The sequence below is a fragment of the Astatotilapia calliptera genome, chromosome 5 (assembly GCF_964374335.1).
Source record: "Astatotilapia calliptera chromosome 5, fAstCal68.1, whole genome shotgun sequence".
Lineage (NCBI taxonomy): Eukaryota > Metazoa > Chordata > Actinopteri > Cichliformes > Cichlidae > Astatotilapia > Astatotilapia calliptera.
Window position 1 is genome coordinate 29,644,680 of NC_137426.1, and position 21,093 is coordinate 29,665,772.

Sequence of the window (21,093 nt, forward strand, 5' to 3'; positions counted from 1 at the left end):
TCTGACAAACACCTTTTATTTAAGTTTCATACTAAAGCCTCAGCAAGGGAACGAAAGCAAAGTGCATGGTCCAAGGGAACACCCAGCTCTGCTGAGAAGGTGTTGTTGTTGCTTGATAAAAGTCTGGGCCTCCTGCTCTCCCCCACCCCCAACACTCATATGCAAGACCTGACCCCACACACACACACACACACACACACACACACACACACACACACACACACACACACACACACACACACACACACACACACACACACACACACACACACACACACACACACACCAGGATGTGTATTTTGTTACAAATGCAATGACATAAATTTGCTCTTTGGTTTTCATCGTTGACACTTCACATTAATAATAAAGACAGAAGACAACAGGAGGCATATTTAAGTACAAATTATTTTATTTTTTGGTATGGCTTCTTTGAAGGAACTGTAAAAGACATTCTTATTGGAGAAAAAAATAAAAAAAATAATAGAACATTTCCAGAAAATATGAATGGGCATCAATGAGCCAGCTGTCAAATCCACTGACGGGGTGCAGCTGTGTCTCTGCAAGTTAAATGACCTAAGTGCCATAACTGTAGTCATAACGAAACAAAAAAAAAAAAAAGCTATTTTAACTTAGTACCTCTTATAAATACCTACATATAAATATTGTAAATGTACTTAATGACAGACAACATTAAAATGCTGTACATGAATGTCCTTTTTGAGAGCAACAGTTTGACAATCTCAGTGACAAAAGAAGAAACAACACTGGTGTTTGAGCTCAGTGTCAGCTACCTTTAAACATCGATATACAAAGCTCCTGGTCCCCGTACGGCCACATACTGCTTGTGATTATCTACATCCATCTGAAATTATCAAGACCCAAGTCAGATAAATGTGACTGCTGGAAACAGTCAGGTCAGTTTCAAGGAACTCTCTGCACTTGGTTCTCTGGTGTGGGAGGGGCACTTAAGTTTCAAAGAGGGAGTTGTTATTGTTTTTAAATTAAGGCCTCTTCAAATAAAATAAGTGTGTAGTCCTGACATCATCTTGGGACAATGGAGCTCCGACAGTCTTATACTGAAACTTTCTGTTACCTCTTGAGGTGAACTCTCTTGTTGTCCCTCCTGTGTGGTGCTGAACACTGGAGGTTTGTTCATGGGGCAGTGCTCTGCCTTACTGTGTATAGCACCGGGTACACCCTCATCTCTGACTGTTCCCCCAGTGTCCTAAAGCAGCATTGCCCTTCATATCCACCCCAGATCCACGGGAATCTGGAGGTAACAGGGGTTTAACATGTCCCCGACAGCTCTCAAAACATCAACATGTACCATGGACATATACAACTTCCACTGATTGAGCAGAGAAACATGCGAACATTGATAATAATAGCATAGAAATAAAACATGGACAAGGACATTAATAAAGAAGGATAAAAAAAAAAATAATAATAATAATAATAATTAAAAAAGAAAGAAAAAAAGAAAAAAGAAAAAAGAAGAAGTGTCAGCTTCTGGAAGCTCTCGGAAGCAGCCACATATACTGCTCAGCTTCTCAACCTGAACCTTAGTCCTCCCACTACTTTTACCCTTTAACCAATGAGCCAAAAGCTCATCCTGATCATATAGTGCAATAGTCCCACCCTTTTTTCCTGAAAGCTACTTCTGGCAACAGCAGGATCACCCCGTAGGGCATTTTTCAATATCCTCTGTCCAAAGGCTTGCAACCACTCCACCTCCATCTCCTCCTCCTGCACCCCTTCCTCTGCTCCTCAACCTGCTCATTGCATACGGTCTGGCTGGATGTGCTGCTGTGGGGCGTAATGCAGGAACGCTGCACCAGTGCCAGTGGCAGAAGGGAGAGTGGGATGTACGGTAGGTGGGGCTGTGGTGGCGGTGGAAGGCCCAACAGTGGCTGTGGGGCTGGCGGTGTAGCTGTAGCCCAAGAAGCCAGCCGGGGAGGCGGCGTACGGGTACTGCTGCTCAAAGGCAGCCTGGGCGTACTGGGTGTAGGCTGCGCTGTAGTCCAGGTACGGGCTGGTGCTGACAGAAGTAGAAACCTGAGTGGGCAGCACCAGGCTGGGCTGCACATATGCTTGCGGGTAGATGTAAGGCTGGGCCAACCTGCACACAGACACAAGGGGGGGGGGGGGGGGGGGGGGGGGGGGGTTAGACCAGAGGACTAAAACAACTACTACAAGAGAAATCCAACACCTGGCTCCATTGTTTACACTGCGACCAGAGGGCGAGCATGTTAGAAATATACACTCTAGTGTCCAGAACTTTGAGAACTCCCACAGAAATCCACTGTTATTAAGGATAATCACACAAAAGAGGTGAGGGAGGCAGACTCAACCCTCCGTCAGTGTCAGTTAGTAAAAGCTACAGAACCTGTTGGATAGGCCCTCCTGGAAGGACGGGGGAGGGAGGGGGTGAATGATAGAGTCAGCCGTTACTGGCAGGTTTTCAAGCTCAGGCATCAGCAGAGTGTTTTAACAGCTGCTGCACTTCACTTACTAGACACACACACACACACACGGCAGAAGTTGCAGTTGCTCTTGTTCTGGCTTAGTTTGAAAATCTCACTACAACAGGTGAACATGTTAGCTGGGGAGGGGAGGGGGATTATGGTGGCAGGGGAGCTCATCAGGGTTGGGTGCGAGGCTCTGCCAGGCCACATGGGCAGACTCTCAGATGTAGCTGATTAGAGCTGTGGGGTCTGGGGACTGTACAGTCTTTGCTTTGCCACTTTATCCACAAAAGAAATGGGAGTGGAGAGGGTTTTAGATTAGTCTATTTTTACTCAGGATTTGAAGTACATCTTTGGAGTTTGTTGTATAAAGGGATTAGTGATGGCAGCAAGCAAAAGAGCCCCCCTCTTTCATATACATGGTGATATAACTGACTATTGAGAGAGCCTTGACCCCGGATCCTGCAGTCGTGTGGTGGGCAGGGTGGGGCGGGCGGGGGGGGGGGATCCGCAGACAAAGGCAAGATAGCAACAACAAAATGTCACATTGACTTACACTCTTCAACCACATCTCAGTGCTGAATAAAATCTTCCTCTCATGGACTGTTTTCAAGTTTCAGTCTTATCGTTTTCCCCTCTCACACAGATTCAGTGCATTAGATGAAGGTTAGTATTAAAACACAGCTATCAAGCAACCAAAAACAAACACAAAAACTTAAGCATGCAGGATAGGGATTTCATCATACACTCATTTACACACACACACACACACACACACACACACACACACACACACACACACACACACACACACACACACACACACACACACACACAATATTTCTGCCCTTCCCATTTATTCACCCGCCAACACAAACACCCGTTGCCACTGCAAACCCCAAACCATGCCATAATAGGGAAAGAGTCACAGTACAAATCAGGATAACCTCTTCACTTCATATCACACAGAAGGGTAAAGATAAAAAGGCACTCCAGTCCATCACAGCACACGGCACTTCACTCTCAAGCCATCACTGGCACCTTGGAGAGAGGCTGGCTGAGGGAGGAAGGAGGGGCGGGTGGGTAGATATTTTCTGCCATATCCCTTCTCGGGACTAGTCCGAGTACTGTGGGCATCCTCTCATCCTCTGCTGGCACACTGGTCAGCTGGCAGCAGGAAGCAACCATGGCATAAGAGTGATTATTGTCAGCAGTAACATTAACGTCCTATTGTGTGGTTAAATAGATGCAGGGAAGAAAGAAAGGGGGGGGAGAAGCATTTTTCAGGTATCATCTCAAATGGAAAATTCAAACTCCATAAAACTTGTATTGTATTCAAACAACAAATGAGTCATCTGGCAAGTGAAGGGGAAATGAGTTCTAGTGCCAGTGGTCTGAGCACAAAACAAAACAGTGGCTTTTAACAAGTAGGCATAAGCAAATGAGGGCAACCCCCACCCGTGAGCGCATTCTACAGAGAGACATTCACTCTGCACACAGCTTTCAAAGATAGCCATACATTAATGCTGCGGGGCATATGTATGCCCTTTCACTCGCCTTGTGCATAATGAGTTCGCATGTTCTGAGGCAGATTTTGGCCTCAGGCAAGTGACCTTGTGTAGGTGAAGAGAAATACAAAAATGAGAGACAAAGAAGTCCTGAATTAGATCTTTTGTGTCTGAAGAGGAACGGATAGACATACAGTGAGAGCGGGGGAAAAAAAAAAAAAAAAAAAAAGATGGTACCGAGGCAAGTTAGGGACGAGGCCACAGATGCCAAGTGGTGGGGGGAATGTTGATGACGGCCCGAAGATTATCAGACTGGCCGTCAGCTGGTTTTGTGCTGACAGCCAGTCTGTGTGCACCTCACATAGTGACACTCTGAGAATGGCAGGCTGAGACACCAGAGAGACAAGCTTACAAGAAACCATTTGATGCCCGTAAACATTACTAATATAAGCAGCTGAACTCGCTGTCATTAATGAAGGCTGCATAACGATGTGATGGGAAAAATCCTGCGCTCGCGTCACACACTGAGCAGCTAAATATTTCTACATGATAACAAGTGAAGTTTCAGTGCGTGACTCACCATAACACAGAGTGGGGAAACAGACAGGACTGGATAGGGCGAGAAATTAACAACCCATTTACAGCACCTTGAAGAGGGCCTCCACTCTTTGTTAAAAGGAACCTGTTGTTCTTTGAAGTCAGACAGACGAAGAAAAACAAAAAAACAAACGTGTTTTGTTTGACACCTGTAGAGGTGCGTTTCCAAGGGAGGCACAGTCTCATTAAAGCATTAAGCCTACAACACCAGGGTTCCCATACCCTTCCCCCTCATTCGCTTTTTACCCCGTCTCAGTCTCACAGAGGTGTCAGTTTTCAATATCTCCTTTTGACACCCCGGCAGTTGCAACACTGTAAGGGGAGAAATGAAAGTTTAAAAAAAAAAAAAAAAAAAAAAAAAAAAGAATGCAAAAGAATATACATATAAATTGTGTGATGCACGAGAAGCAAGCATATTGACAACTCATCTCCTCGCCATCAAAACAATGTCCCTGGCCTCAGTGGCCCCCTCAGGGCTTCACACTCCTCCACATCTGCTGACCACAGCTATACACACATCCAGAGCAGCAAGCCGTAACCACCGCCACTGAGACGCTCTGAGTACTGTATAAAAATCCTACTTCAGATCATGTCCTCCTCGTGCCATATGTTGTCAAGTGGGGGGGGGGGGGGGGGGGGGGGGGGGCTGAAAGAAAAGCCACTTGTACACTCTGCAGCTTAGGGAAGTCTGGGTGCCATGCAGAAGAAACTCAGGAGGACAGGTGCTCTGTGTGCCTTTCCACGTCTCTGGGGTGGCGTTCATGGGAAATTAAGGGGGGTGTCAAGACTGTAACATGAACCAGCACCTGTCAGATGCATGCCTCAAACCAGCACTGCATATGGCAAACTCTCAGGGTCTGGTACCATCCATGCTTTGTGCAGTAGGACTGTGGACATGGGACTTTTCTGTGCCTTCTTAAGGTCTTGGAACATGAAAGGACACCCCCCCCATGGGAATCCTATAATTTAGAATTTGTGATATCTTTCAGAACGCTGTATGGCTCATAAGTAGTCCTCATAAGAGTCTTAAGTCTTTCGGCTTCACTGTTCTCAATAACCACTAATATATTTCCTACTTTGTCATCGTCCCTGTGGACTGTCCTGGGATTTCCATGAAGCTCACATATACCTTATAGGGCAGCAACTTACAAATTACTTTTCTATATTAATCCACACTGCTTTTTACTAAGTCATGGTTGCTCTTGTTCCTTTTTATAGAAGAGTTCAATCACAACTGAAGCAAACTCCAACCAAAGCCACAAAGCAAAATCTAAAAGCATAAATATGTAGTTAATGGTCATATAAAACCCAGTAAAATACGCACATCCAAAGTAAAAAAAAACAAACAAAAACAATAAAAAAAAAAAAAAGAAAAAAAAAAAAAGAACCCCCAAACAAAAAACCACATACACAGTTGTGATAAATCACTCTCAAACCACCACAAAGTCCTAACAATAAAAAACTAAGCATCAGGCTAGTTAATGATGGGCTTAAAATTTTGCATCTTTTTAAGACTAAAGCATGGAAGAACTGTTTTTTCTAATATATAAGAAATTTATTTCAAAACCTGTCCCTGTGTTTCTTGCATTTTCCTCCAGACAGCTGAGTGTTTTGCAGTGGTGTAGCTTTAAGGATGATATCTGAGAGCTGTCGGTTAGAGTAGGGGGGCGGGGGGGTGTCATTACTCTAGCGAAATGCTCATTAGCTGCCCAGCAGACCGTGGCTCCTAGACGCTATCCAGGCTGTTTCTACAACAAAGCCACTTGGAGAAAGTCTTCTCAGTGACAGAGCCCGGTCAGGCAGGTACACGAGTCAACAGGCTCCTGCCAGAAGTTAACAAGTGAGTCACACATTCACCTCTGGAATGCACTTCTATTACCACAGATATGCGAATCATCTCCCGACCCTACAAAACTCAAATATGCTAATAGGCTACTTGTGGAGTTGCATGTGGACACAGAAACTGACGTGTGCTTCCCAGAGGCCCTGTTTGTCAAAGAAATGGTAGCCTAGCGGCATTGCGCAGAGCGTGATGCGAGCGAACAGAGCTAAGCGAGCGCCCACTCCCTCTCACTTACCCATACTGCCTCTGGATGAGCGCTGGGTGGATGGGCTGCACTCCGATGGATATGCCTGCAAGAGAGGAGGCTGGCTGTCAGACACACATCTGCATTTACAGAGGAGGGCTAGAGAACAATACACAGAGGGCATGGGGAGACAGAGGCAGCGCCTGTTTCGATCCTGCCACAGAACAACAATTTCAAATGTGTGGCGAGCAACAGTACCAACATGTATGCACTTGGGAAACTGGGTGTCGTTCGGCCCATAAATAGTGGCAAGCTAAGAACACATGTTGCACAGTTAATTATAGTTTTTAGCCCTCATGGGGGTGGGGTGTATTTTAGCTAATCAGTTTGTAAAGATGACGTCTAGGCCTTCCCAAGAACTCAAACAAGTATTAAATAATCTTTTGATGATGGTGACCTCATTCTGTCAAGCAATCTGTAGTTCTGATGGGAGTTTGAACCTCACACCCGCTTTCAGTTTTATGGATACTGATAACTTTTGTTTTCTTGCAACAAGTCTTGAAATAAACCTCATCTTACCGGTCTGTAAACTACGAGGCTTGGCACCCAGGTAAGCCAGGTTGACGTTGGCCTTCCTGCCATCAATGATGGGGTTGGGATCCTTGCAGGCCCTCTCTGCTGCTCCTCGATCTGTCATAGTCACCTGGTGGCACAGTCGGAGGGAAAAAAGGCGTCATGTTACAAATAGCTTCAGGGCTTTGGTCTGACAAATCAAAACAAAACCAAAACGCGCTTTAAAAATTAAAAAACAAAACAGGTTTTGGTCTTCACGAAAGCCCCCCCACCCCTACAGGCTTTCTTCTGTTATGATTCCGTTTCTCTCAAGAAGGGGAAACTACAAACAAAGCACAATGATAATCTTTGAAAACTGCCCACAACAGCAGTAGCCGGCCACTCAGCTGCCACACGGCCATGGGCAGAGCTGCTGAAATATGGATCTGGGGAGAGCAACAAGGAGCTTATCCAATTAGGGCCAAAATAAGGAGATTGGTATTAGTCCACCCCTTCCTGGCATTAGTTGAGGCCTTCTGTTTTGATTGCCATGTTCTGCCAACACCGAGTCACCTCTGTGTGAGAAACGAGCAGCGAATGTAGGCCACAGATTGCATTGTTTAAGTGGACCATTTAAAAAAAAAAAAAAAAAAAAAAAGCCTCTTCATCGTGGAAGGATCTGGAACAAAGCCCACTCAGGGCCTGTGTTGTGAACACACAGGAAGGAACGAGGCCGTGTTTACACTGAAGAGCCTTGCTGTGGGGGGGTTCTACTAATCCACCTCTGAAGTGTGTTTAGGAAAAAAAGAAAAAAAAAGAAAAGAGGTGTACTCAGCTTTGGGCAACTCCCCTGCTGCCAGCTACCTCTGCTCCAACTGAAACCCTCAGAAAAATAGAGTGAGCAGGTTGCCTCATGCCACACACAAAAAAAAAAATGTAACTCAGCATAAAGTGCTCATCGTGCCACTGTGTATCATCCTCGGCAGCACCCATATCACCCTGAGCCTGTCTAACCTGAAACACCAGCCTCCTCGCGAAGCCGCTCGATACCAGCTAGACTCACAGGACGGGCTTTCTTCTCAGTTAGAAGGCTGATGTGTAAACACAAGAGAGCAATTGTCTTACAATTGTGCCGTTAGAGGTAAACATGAACACATAACCGTTTTCCATTCCTTCTTTGGCCCGAGAGGTCGTTATTTGGGCTGATGCAGCTTTCCAAGTTCTAGTAAATATTTGCATTTCTTATGCGCTTCTGTTCTTTGTGTCAGAAAGAGTGCAGGTCTTTGTCTTGCGAGAACAAGACAACTCACCTCTTAATGTAGTTTTACACTGGGCTTTGCAGGGGTTCTTTGACACTTCTCACTAACACAGCGTAAATCAACTATGGCCAAACACAGTTCCAATCAACACAATGCGATGACCTCATAAACAGCAGGTTTAAGCACAAGTCAACAAGTTCAGCTTGCAGAATGATGCGATCAAAGGGAAACTTAACATACATGTGGGGAATGGGATAAAGCCAAATTTACTGATGCTGGAATTTCTCTCAGCAGCCAAGATGTGATGTAAATCATGTGCTCCGGTCCTTGACAATGGAGGGCAGGGTGTACAAAGTAAGCCTCCCCACTGCTCCAAAATAACCATATAAAGCCAGCAAGAACACACACACACACACACACACACACACACACACACACACACACACACACACACACACACACACACACACACACACACACACACACACACACACACACACACACACACACACACCCAAGAGCCATAAGCCGAGGCTGTTTAGGAGTGAATGAGGTGGGGGAGACTTGATTGGGTGGGTTTGGGGGGTAACATCAGACATATGTTGAATTATAATCTTCTTAGTTATCCATCAACTTGTGTGAGCCCTCATCCTCATTAAGCTAAAATAACAGCCAGCCAGGCAAAAACGGAGATGCTGCTGCGCAATTGTGCGGTTAAGCCTCAGTGTGTGTGCGCGCGTGTGTGTGTGTGTTGGGGGTTGTGGTGGGGGTGCATTTGACATGTATTTGAATGACTGAATGCTGTATTATGCGGAGTCACAAAACTCAAAGAGAGAGAGACACAGCAGCAAACAAAAAGATCGCTGTTATGTAGACACAAACAGAATTTAGCTGATAGATGATACGGTTTGATTGCGCTAAATGTCGTGAAAGCGAGCGGATGATAGTGAAAGTTTTGCTTCTACTTACGAAGCCGTATCCTCGGGATTTGCCGGTCTGTCGGTCCGTTATCACCACAGCCTCATCAATGTCCCCAAAGGCCTCAAAGTATTTTCTAAGTGAGGCATCGTTTGTGTGGTACGGCAGCCCGCCGACAAAGATCTTGGTAAAAGTAGTGTCTTTCTGAAGCGCTGTGGGATGCATGACGTCCAGGGCTCCGTTCATATACTGATGAAGAAGCATTGGATCAGCCGGAGACCAGTACTTGGCACGCGGAAGACTTAGAGCTAACAGAGTCCCAGCATCAGAGAAACCAAGCCCAGTCTCGCTATGTTTCACTCGAGCTTCTCCAATTCTTTTTTATGTTTTTTCAAAGTTGCAGCAACCTGATGATATCCACGACTCAGTCCGCGTGAACTCGCGTCGAGGATGCCTGCTGCTTCGCTGCTGAGAGGAACCGCTGGGATCATTTATAGTGCAGTTACCCGGGCCACGCCCCCTTCCGCTGCCAGCCAATCGGCTTACAGCCTAGGTGCCGGCCTTGGCAGCGCTCACTCCTGCTAGTTTCCCCCTTCATCCTTTCCCGGCGCTGTGCTGCACCTGCTTTTGTCTTTTACAAACACAAAGAAAAAGCCGCACACTACGGCAAAAAGCGCGGAACCATGTAGCAGACATGGTTCTGTAACGAGGAAGTAAAGGATTCAGCTTCTTTCCTAAAACACCTAACCCAGAGCTTAAAATAGTGCTTATTTTACTCTCGTTTGACTTTGGAATCGTGAGGTAGCAGCTATAGCCTGAGCAGATAGCAAAAGTTAAAGAGTTGCTAATGATTAAACTCTCAATGCTCATGAAAAAAAGGGGCCGCTGAAAGAGCAGCTAAGCTCACATACACAAACTCTGGAGCCTTACATGGTCATGATAAGCTCCTGATTTCCATGTTTATCATGTAGTCGACATAAAACAGTCACTCATCTACAGCACATAGAAAGTGCTTCAGTCTCATGATCACTATAAACTTTTTTACATCTCAAAAGGCTGGAATAGCCCCTAATAATATTACCATATATAGTCTTTGACTCTTTTGAGCCAGATGCCATGACTCCAATAGCTTTACATGGTTGGGCATTCTGTTAACAGACTGGTTAAGCCGTATTTTTTGATAGTATACTGAGAAATTAATGGGGCAAGTGTAAAAATGTCTTGCCAGATGTTGCATTCTCTATGTACTGCTAATAACAGACCCAGTGATGCCTTCAGCTGTAAGTGCTGAAAGCAACAGGTCAGGCCTCATACAATAAGTTTAAATTGCCATTTTGCCTTGGAGTTCCAGTTAATCGCTTTATTTGACTTGGACTTTCTGTTCAGCTAATCAAAAGAGTTTGGTGCAGCGGGTGAACTGCTGAGGAACCAGGACCCAGAGAAGTGTCACAAGCATCACGTCATGAAAGTCGAGGTGAGCCGATGAACTGTTGCAGCAGCACATCTTCCCGCCCTCAGTGCCTTGGAGTTCCAATGCTAAGTACCAAGGGTCAGGCTGACAGTGAGATGATACTCTAATGACCTCAATAAAAAAGGTATTTAATTCACACCTTCTCCCCTATGAACTGCTTCACTTTTCTCGCATGCCCTTTGTAGCTCGTCTTGCTACCTCATTCATATCCTCTTGATAAATCCCTCCCTTTTCCAGCTTTGTGCCTCAGTCAAAAACCTCAGTGTTTAACTTTGATATCATTTGTCCTGCTTAAGCTCCCTGGCCTTTTCTATAAGTAACAGCTGGAATTAAAACCATACAGGGCAAAATGCTCCACCTGCTGGTTAGCTTGGATTAACATAGGCAGAGAGGAGGAGACACTGTGAGCCAGATGTTCAGTTTATCTTAACTTTATGATTATTCCCAACACCTACAGAGAAATAAACAGCTGAAGTATTAGAGACAGTGGTGATGTTTGAAGGTGATGTTTTTAGATGCAGGGTACAGTTCCCCAAACTCTCAACAATCGAGACAGCAAAATAGCTGGGCTCTCCCTCAGGCTGGAATAAACATGTTCAAATCTAAGTGTTTACACATATTTATTTATACAGTTTCCGAGTTTCATTAATGAAGCTAAACCATGGGTAACAGCAAATCGCAAGAAAATGAAGAGCTGTAAAAAATAAAAAGCTGGACATATTAAAAAAAAAAATTAACCATAACATCCAGATGAATGCCAAATAAAGCCCTCTCCCTCTAAGACCAACTGTCATGCAGCTGTCATCAATGCCAGGATGGGTAGGCCCTTCTGATTGGTCCATGCACAGTACACAGCCCAACGGCATTGGTCCAGGTGTTTGTCGTAAGGAAGGAGTCTTTCTCGAGCGTATACACACTAAAGCAGCAGGCCGTCTGAATTTCTCCACAAAAGATGTGACTTGGCACGATGAATCTGGAGACAGGAGGGAGCAGTCAGTGACAGGGAACATTCTGAGGTTTCTTTTCGTCTTTTTTTGTTTATTTCTGAAAATTTGCTCCTTTTTGCACATAACAGTCAAGAAATACATCACCATACAGCAGAGAAATGCATCACTACAGGCATAAATCAACATTTACAATTCATAGTTAATGGAAACTTTTGATGAATCCATTTATAAAAATACATTTTTCACTGCCCATAATTTAATAAATCTCTCAATAATTTAATAAATTAATGAAATCTGTCTTTAAATACATTTTTTTGTGCTGAGAATTACACTGCAAAGTCTAAAGACTTTCAAACTCAGTGCTCTAAAGTAGCCAGCAGGCCTCATCCTGTGCTTTTTTGATTGTACAGGTGCAAAAGCTGCTTCAATACATTATCACAGCAGAAACCACGCAAACCTTCAGCAAAACTTATGGTCTGTACAAGCTACTTAAAGCAGTACATGACGATGCTGAGATCTGAATCGTATCAGTATCCTTACTTCACACATCCATGCATGCCCTTGAAAGGCCCCTGTGAGAGTCTGAGGAAACAGGGCAGCCGTGTCCAGTGACCACGGTCTCCAGGTTTATAGACATTAACTGCCCTTCTCTCACCATTTCTTGTTCCGAGGCTTCAGCTCCTCAGCGGCGTTCCTCAGGAAGATGTAGTTCTTTTTCTGGGGGTTGTAGTACTCATGGCCCTGAATGATGACGAGTAGAAGTCAGAGTGAAAAGGCAAGCTTTGCTAACTAGAGTACTGATCCAACAACTGTAACGATTTATTAGCGCCTACCTTTGACCAGTCGTAACTGGAAGCATACGCAAAGATGTTGCCATTATGGTTGAAGCAGCAAGCTGTGATGGGCTGGTCGAGCTGCTCTGAGGTCTTCAACTTTGTGCGGGCATCTTTGTCCCAGAAGCTGAAGCGTCCGTCTGAGCCCACGGTAGCCAGAGTGCCATGGACAGGATGGAAGGCAATGGCATTCACCTGGTGGGAGAAAACATAAAATAGGAAGAACAATTATACACAAGTAACAATGAAAGAGATTCATTTCACAGATATTAGACCCCCCCCCCCCCCGAAAAAAACCCAAAACAAAACAAAAAAACAAGAGAAAATTGTGCCTTTATTCAACAGATAATTAGGCAATTATATAATAATGACTGTATTTAAAAGCTCAAAGCATGGAGATATCAGTCATAGCCACATTAAGACTAAAGAAAGCATTAAATAAAACACTAACGATTGCAGATAATGGAATGTAATATTTTAAATTACACTGCAGTTCTTTCATCATCATTTTTAAACCTTACTTATTAAGATCATTAGGAAAGGGAGGACTGTGCAAGGATTTTAGTTGTACTATATGAAGACAGGTTGTAGTGTATCTTTTAAATTTTGTATTGATCTCACTCCTGCTGTTGAACTTATAATAAATTGAATAAATTCACCTATTTACTAGCATGTTGTAATTACAAAGTTTAACTCTGTGAAATGCAGACAAATTCCAAATTTTAATCTCCTATACTTGTGCAAAATGGAAAACAAAGCAAACATAAAAACTGCACCAATTTACACAAATCTTAGTTGGTTTAACCAAGAGTATATCATTACTAAAATGAATCCCATGTTTCTCTTTTAACAAGAATAATGTTTACAATAAATCAGAGCTTCATTTAACACTGAAGCGCTTTACTAAAGTCCACAAACTAGGATAGTCTCATCAAATGATATCTCCTTTAAGAGCAAACAGACTCAAACTCACAAAATATATTTATCTACAATGCCGGCACTGGCCCAGAATTAAGACCAACTTACTGCATAGATGTCCTGTGGAGTGGTTGTGTTGGTTCCATTGGACCTGTGGCACTTGAAGGTGAAGTTATCTTTGGCTCTGAAACGAATGAACAGCGATTCATATTTCAGTTTCAATTATAGAACCAGAACAATAATTTTATAAAGAAAAGAAAGAAAGGAAAAGGTGCACACTTGAATTCGAGTAGTGGATTGTATTAGTCACTCACGGGTTTGGAGGATTGATATAGTGGATTGCCACTCGGCCCTCAATGCTTCCCAGTGCAAAACCCGTAGGCTTGTTCTGCTTGTCCTTGAATATGGCCACACAGCGGTGCTGCAAGGATGTCACGTTGGTTAAAGAGTAGTAATGCCAATATCTTGACATGCATGTAGCACCGATTAAAAATGAATCTTAGCAGTGTACAAAATTACAAAAGTGAGAGGCATAAGGTATACACATATTTGGAAAAGACAAATCACCTGATGTTTGAGAGGAGATTCTATTCGGCGAAACTCAGAGGGCTGGTTCTCTAGTTGGTACACTATCAGGCCTCTCTCAGCTGTGGCAACCACTGCCATGGGGTACACCTACACAGGGCACATTAAACATAAAAAAGTCAATCAATAATCAGTCTATTCTGTGAGCATCAGAATTTGTCATACTCATAAACCACTTACAACATCTGCGCAGTAGCATCTCTCAGGCATTTGCAGTGACATCATAGGATTGGGAGATCGAGTATCCCAGAACTAAAGAGACAAATAGAAAAATGAGAGCTTTTTCTAAGTGTTGTTTATAATTAATCATTTTCTCAAACAACATTTAACATCTGTGTCTTTGAATAAATTTCAGCAAATTCAATTATTTGGAATCACTCCACAGGTGTGTATATGCTTAATGAGACATGTGGTTGGTTAAAGGGTCACTTCAGGGTGACCCCCAAAAGCTAAATTGAGCCAGCCAGGATAAAAACAGAAACATTTAAACTCTGTTTACACCCAATATCACATAAAATTTGCATTAGCTCAAAGTGGCCGGTTTTAATGAAAGGTGGATTCTGACACAGACAGATGTAACCAAGTGGTCTTCTAGGCTTTATCTCAGTAATGTTAAATGACTGAACTGGATGACCACACTCTGTTTGTGGAATCTTATCTTATTTAAATGATGGCTTATGATGCAATTAACTACAGACACTTGTATTTTGATTAGGGGAATTCTATTATTATGTTTGTATATAACTACTTGGCATGTTTGTGTATTACTGTGATGGATGCTGCTTTTACCTTCAGTGTTTTATCCCAACTGCCAGTCATGATACAGCTGTAGTTTGGGGCCTTGATCCAGTGGATTGCTTTAATTGGGCCATCGTGCTATGGAGAGAAATAATGAGAACTGTAACAGGATTCTGCTTCATTCGTGTCCACACAGTTGTTCTGGGCTTCTGTTCCAACCTGTGCGATCTGGATGGCTTGGTTGCTGTTGAGATCCCACATCTTGGCTGTCTTGTCACAGGAAGCTGTGAAGACTTTGCTTCCATCCTGGACAGAAAAAAAGAAAAGCAGATCATAAATTACTCTACAACCAGACAGCATCTACTGCAAAGATTACATTTTAGACATTAAACCTACATCACTCCAGCAGGCATCCAGCACTGGACCTGTGTGCATCTGTTGGGCCTTGGGAACAGTCTGTCCATTGTCCTGCACCTCCCAACATCGGACCTAAGAGTCAGACGATAAACCACTGTTAAGATTTTCAAAAAGTTAAATATGCACGATGTATATAAAAGTCTCAAAGAGGAAAAAGAAAGAGCAGAAGAGAGCAAATGGGATATACTATGAAGCAGCATTAATGGGTAAGTGTGCTACGTCAAGCTTAAAGTCAGACTTTGTGTCATTAAAAGTGGCTCTCTTTTTACATGGCTAAATCACTGTGATACCTTACGATGAGCACAAATCTTGTTGGGAACAGGTTATGTTCAGCATTCTTGTTTCAAATCTGCTGGAAGTACTTTGTTCTCACCAATGCTTTTATTTACAGCCATTTTTAATTGTTATATAGACACTCTGTTGGTTGAATACATTTTATACGTGCGAGCTATTAAACAAGCCCTGCTGTAAAGTTACAGCAGTGCAAACTGTGCATCACATTGCTGCTGGAATGTGAAAGACAAAGTGACAATAGACCCTGTGCACGAGAAAATGCTAACTTCCTGGTTTGAGACCGGATGTGGGGTTGTACATTTCGGGTAGCTTTACTTTGCAGTCAATTGCTACTGCGAAGATGTACTCCAAAATCATGTCCAAAACTCGAAAACGGAAAGATCGCGTTAAGTTACAAAGAGCAGAAGGTGGGAACACTCACCACTGTTGTGTCATAAAAAAAAATCTAATGATCAATTTTGACGTTTAAAACGTTTAGATCAAGCAGTTGTTTACATCACTCAACACAAGCAGAACTGCATTACTGCAGCAGAAGACACATCGTCCACATTCAGAAGCACATCTCTGTATAGTGACTGGTCTTGTGATTTAAACAGGCAAATGTTCAGCATTCAAGCTACAGGTGAACAATAGTCAAACCAGATGTTTCCCCCATTATGTCGAGATCAGCTAGTCAAGTACACACCCACACAGCATGTTAACAAACCGTGAAAAAAAATGAATGATTGCTGGTAACGGTTTCTATACATTAGTATTTACGAAGGGTATGTTGTGACTTACCTTCAAAATTACAGTGGTCCCTCGCTATAACGCGGTTCACCTTTCACCTCGCTGTGTCGTGGATTTTTTTAGTGCAAGTTTGCATGCTTTTTTTTTTTTTTTACATCACATTGTGTCCTGCGTCCTGATCGCTGCAGACGATCTCCTCCGTGACGTCTCTACTGTACAGTACAGAATCGCTGCATCGATCGCTGGCAGTGTGACTCTGAAGTGCAGTACTGTATGTCCACGATGTCCACGAAACGTTTTGCACCGTCAAAAAATAAAAGTGGCTACTTGATTTCACCTATCGCTGGTTATTTTTAGAACATAACACCCGCAATAAACAAGGGACAGCTGAGAAATATAACATTTGAATCCCTTTTCTGTTTTGCTCTGAGGCGCGGGGGAAAAATATCGACAAGTCGATGACTATCATTTACAGATATATTGGGTAAATGCCCAAGACATCTATAGAAATGTAAATCGCCGCTTGATTCATTCATTTGCTTAACTTGTTTTGGACCGTAAACAAGGCGCGAATAGGACACCGGAAACAAAGCTCCCCACAGGAGTTTCCGCACCGGAAGTAGCATATGCTAATGTGCACATAGTCTATTCTAATCTGCTGCTTTACTCTTACACTGCTGGAACTGCAGCTACAAGGACACAGAACACACTCAAAAGATACAGGTTTAATCAATAAAAAAAATAACATCTCTCTTATTAGGTTACAGGACAGAAACCTTTCGCGTCTAAATCTACCCAGTTTAGATTTTCAGAGCTCTGATGTTTGGCCATCACATTAGAAATAACTGCAGAAGTGAGTTTTAAAATAAGCACAACGCTGAGCTTAACAGAGACAGTTGGTAACTACCATCATTATACCCATTATTTAGGCCTTTTCAGGCCAGTATAAACAAATATTGAAGTGTGTATATTAGGCATAGTGCCTTTATTGAACAATGTTGAATTTCACATCCTGCTCATACATTATGCGTCACTCTTTTTAAAATAGGCTAATTACACATTATATAAGGACTAAGCAACATGATTTAGCGATTAGTATTAATAAATCTATAGTAATAATCTTTCATTTACTCACTCCACCATAGGCAATAAATACGAGTGAATAAATTACTCACATCATTAGCCCAGGATCCTCCAATGAGGAAGTTTCCAGGCATGGTGGGTGGGCTGAAAGCCAGGCAGCTGATGCTGTCATCTGGAGGTGAAGTCACTTCGACATCCTATAAGGCAAGACAAAAAAAACAAGAAGTATGAGGAGGACCAGTGACAAAATGAGGATAGAGTTTTAAACGACTCCTTTTAACATTTAACAAAGTTTATGTCATACAACATATTGACAACACTATTGGGCCACCTATACATTTTAGCTACAGCAGCTTTGATGAGATCCCATTCATTAACATGGAGTTGGTTCCCCCTAGGCAGCTGTAACACATTCTATTTTTCTGTGAAGGCTTTCAACAAAATTTGGAGTGCAACTGCAGCTTTTGCCCATTCATCCAGAAGAACATTTGTGAGTTTAAACATTGATGTTGGGTGAGAGGGACTGGGTTGTTAATCCAAAAGATGTTAGCTCGACAGCTATGGAAACCATACTGTGAAGTTCCTGATGCACAGTTTTTGTGTTGATGTTAATGTCAGAAGACATCTGCAGTAAGTGGGTCAGCAAATCATTGGCTACTTTTACCCACTGTAATAATAATAATAATAATAATAATAATAGATTGCATTTATATAGCGCTTTTCGGGGCCCTCAAAGCGCCGTACAATTCCACTATTCACTCACTCTCACATTCACACACTGGTGGAGGCAAGCCACAAGCGTGTAATATCTAGAAGTCAATGAACTCCTTGCAAGTCAGTACTTGAATTCAGTGAGTATTTTATAACAACTCAATCTTTCAAAAATGTTTGTAATGGCTAGCTGTTAGATTTTATATCTATGGAATGGCACTAAACCCCTCAATTCAAAGATTAAGAGGTGTGGTCCAATACTTTTGGACATATAGTGTATGTTGTGCTCTTGTAGGCCGCTTTACCTTCATGGGATTGTGGCTGTCTGTAGTCGTGCTTCCAAACACCCCGGTCCCTCCAGTCCCAAACCCCGAGCTTGTTCCAAACAAACTCATAGTGCACTAACGTCAGCCACCCCTGAGAGAACAAAGAAAGACAGTGATTTTATATGAAACAACACGCTAACTGCCAAAAGTTGTCAGTGCATCAAACAATACCATGAACCACTGAGCAGGTGATGAAAACAAGTGAATACTGCATGTGTGAAACACCGGATAGCACACATTACGACATCCATTCAAGTACAATAAATTAGTTTTTCTTACAAGCGATATATAACTGCACTCAAGTTATCGTTGTTATTATTATTATTGAGGATATAACGAAGTCACACATCTGGATAACCAAAACTTAGCATGACAGCTAAAGGAAATGCTAGCTACATCACTTGCCACTGCTAACTAAATCACGCTACCAGGCTCGTTAATAAAAGGATAAATGGTCATTTAACTTCGATTGATATTCAAAATAGGGCTCAACCTATAAGCCACTATTATGACACCTTTCTGTGTGTGAAAATAAATACGTTTGAAAAAAAAAACGAGCTCGCTAACATTAGCTAAGCAACTCTTGACAAACCACTGTGCCTCCCGGGTTGGAAAAAAAACCAAACAAATTTTCATGTTTGGTGACAATTTTAAACAACCATAATTAAACATTTCACTGTCACTGAAGCCTTCTCATACCTACAGGGATATACATACCACTAATTTCCTTCTACTCTAGATGTAATGTCGCAACGCTGAAAACGCTAGAAGTGTGGCGCTTGTTCCTTTGAGTGCATAGTCGCAGGTTGATGACGCTTTGGCTCCAGCGCTCAAGAAAATGCAAACCGAAAGGTAAACGCTGTGTGGCAGCAAAGCAACAGGCTGCATGCAAGCATACTGTATGTCTATGGGCAGCCCACTTGAGTTAAGGTGCCCTTTCAATTTCAGATTTCTTTTTATATGACACGATTTAGATGAAATACTGTAAGAAAGTGGCAGATGGTTATTAAGCTAAGGGAAATCATAAGTAAAGTACTATGTATATAGCCTGCAGCCTAGGAAGTAAGATTTTTTTAAACGTAAAATGAAAGGTCACCTCACTCAAATAAATGTAACAAATATTTAGTTTGGAAATATGAGGAATAGAAAAAGTTATATCAATACTTTTGGGAGTAAAGGTTTGGTTTAGTAAATGTGCCCACTTTCGAGCAACTGAAATTAAATGTAACCTATGAAAAAGGGGGAAAAACCAGAAGAAAATTATGTGGCAATAAAATTTGCTTCAGTCTCCCTTTCACTGGGCTGTGGGCTATATTTCTGTAGCTTTGAAAAAAGGCAATTGTACAATAAGAGCGAATTAAAAATCAAGTTAATCAATAACTAGGTTTGGTAAATTAAATAAGGAACAATTATGTCAAATTATGAACCTTGTAATTATAAGACACTAAATATTCAGTGGAGCTGGATGTATAGCTCCAATGGGAAAAATGGCTTAAATTAAGAAACATGTTTGTTAATTCAACAATTTTCAAAGTTAACCTAAAGGCTTAAACACTAGGCTTTTAAGATTTAAAGTGTTTGTAGTTGATTTGGAGGCCTCTTGAGTTTATGTGAGTTTACAGAGATCGTGAGTCATGTACAGTGCTCTCTGCATAGGAAAACCCATCTCAAGCACACATCTGGTGTCTGCTATGCAGCGCCAAATTCATTGTTAGTTAGGTGTTTTGTTTTGTTTTGTTTTGTTTGAATATATTAATTTAAGCAATGATCCAGTGACTCTCTCTCTCTCTCTCTCTCTTCTTTAATACAAATAGTGCAGACAGACTATTGTACTTTGCCTAATAGATCACCTTGACCTGTCCGTGGTTTTAATCCTGTACTTCAGGATTGAATTGTTTTTCTAATTCAGAAATAAGAAGGAATAAATAAACAGGTGAAAATTACACGCAAAATAATAAATTCAAGCAATTAAATAATGTAATGGTTTTATTGAGTTAGCTCTATTTGTGACTTAATGTAATGGTATTGATTACAAAGTGGGGGATTTTGCCAACTTTCCTCTTGGCTTTTGTCGCTTTTATTGAATTTTATTTAAAAAAAAATTTATTCTTCATGCTCGTCTAACGTCCCAGTTTTTGCTCCTTGCGTTAAATATGCAGCTCTAGATCTGTCTTTGTTTGTGATTAGTCAGCTGACGCCAAACCGCTCTTTATGTAAACGCGGTTGATGCGGAACACCTGGGCTGATAACTACCGCCCTTATCGTGATTACGGTTGTTAGGTTTAGTTAAGTCATATAAGTACAACGGAGTCGGTGACTGCTGCACTTGCTTCGTAGTACGGATCGCTAATGTGAAAACGTGTAAAATAGTTTAGTTTGCACATCAGTGAGCATGACATGGCATTGAAGTAGGGGAGACCGGGGATAGTTGTAACGTGGGTCAGTTGTAACACTTCCAATTTCTCCAGTCAGGGCTAAGTTTCAAATGATGTGACTCATCCTGTGCATGCCCAATTCAGTTCTGCTATCACATGTGAAAAATCAGCACATTTTGTCAAACACAGACAATTTAACACGAAAAAAAGTAATTTGTATGGCAAAAAGTAAGTTTTTCTACTTTATTTCAATTTCTAATAGCATTATCTGCTTTTCAGTTAAACTCATCAAACTTAAATTGTGTTATTTGTATGTCTATGGGGATATATTCTGTGTAGG

At 42.2% G+C, this 21,093-nt stretch overlaps 2 protein-coding genes across 3 annotated transcripts; both read right to left on the reverse strand.

Annotated features, from left to right (window-relative positions):
* Window positions 1-391: 391 nt before the first annotated feature.
* Window positions 392-9,805, reverse strand: LOC113022858 (RNA binding motif protein 38). Its single transcript, XM_026168745.2, has 4 exons — window positions 9,378-9,805; window positions 7,177-7,300; window positions 6,649-6,703; window positions 392-2,119 (listed from the first exon to the last, which is right to left on the reverse strand). Exons 1-4 carry the CDS (start codon window positions 9,588-9,590, stop codon window positions 1,777-1,779), a joined length of 735 nt encoding a protein of 244 aa, XP_026024530.1. The 5' UTR covers window positions 9,591-9,805; the 3' UTR covers window positions 392-1,776.
* Window positions 9,806-11,400: 1,595 nt separating this feature from the next.
* rae1 (ribonucleic acid export 1) lies at window positions 11,401-19,252 on the reverse strand. 2 transcript variants are annotated; one of them, XM_026168740.2, is made up of 13 exons: window positions 19,096-19,252; window positions 18,358-18,469; window positions 17,434-17,538; window positions 15,215-15,307; window positions 15,038-15,124; window positions 14,870-14,956; window positions 14,261-14,332; window positions 14,063-14,170; window positions 13,810-13,916; window positions 13,604-13,679; window positions 12,578-12,772; window positions 12,400-12,485; window positions 11,401-11,770 (listed from the first exon to the last, which is right to left on the reverse strand). In XM_026168740.2, coding segments are annotated over exons 2-13 (1,107 nt in total). In that variant the 5' UTR covers window positions 18,448-18,469; window positions 19,096-19,252; the 3' UTR covers window positions 11,401-11,769. The 2 variants fall into 2 exon arrangements, with proteins under 2 accessions (XP_026024525.1, XP_026024524.1); XM_026168739.2 differs by lacking the exon at window positions 11,401-11,770 and having other exon boundaries at window positions 12,396-12,485.
* Window positions 19,253-21,093: the final 1,841 nt, after the last annotated feature.

Excerpts from the sequence above, each read along its gene's own strand:
- LOC113022858 (XM_026168745.2), bottom strand. The coding sequence starts at position 9,590 with ATGCTTCTTCATCAGTATATGAACGGAGCCCTGGACGTCATGCATCCC. Across the intron at positions 7,301-9,377 it reads AATCCCGAGGATACGGCTTC|GTGACTATGACAGATCGAGG; the intron begins GTAAGTAGAAGC and ends CTGTGCCACCAG. Across the intron at positions 2,120-6,648 it reads CTCATCCAGAGGCAGTATGG|GTTGGCCCAGCCTTACATCT; the intron begins GTAAGTGAGAGG and ends GTCTGTGTGCAG.
- rae1 (XM_026168739.2), bottom strand. The coding sequence starts at position 18,447 with ATGAGTTTGTTTGGAACAAGCTCGGGGTTTGGGACTGGAGGGACCGGG. Across the intron at positions 14,333-14,869 it reads GTTGGGATAAAACACTGAAG|TTCTGGGATACTCGATCTCC; the intron begins GTAAAAGCAGCA and ends TTGTCTCTTTAG. Across the intron at positions 12,773-13,603 it reads CTCCACAGGACATCTATGCA|GTGAATGCCATTGCCTTCCA; the intron begins GTAAGTTGGTCT and ends TTCTCCCACCAG.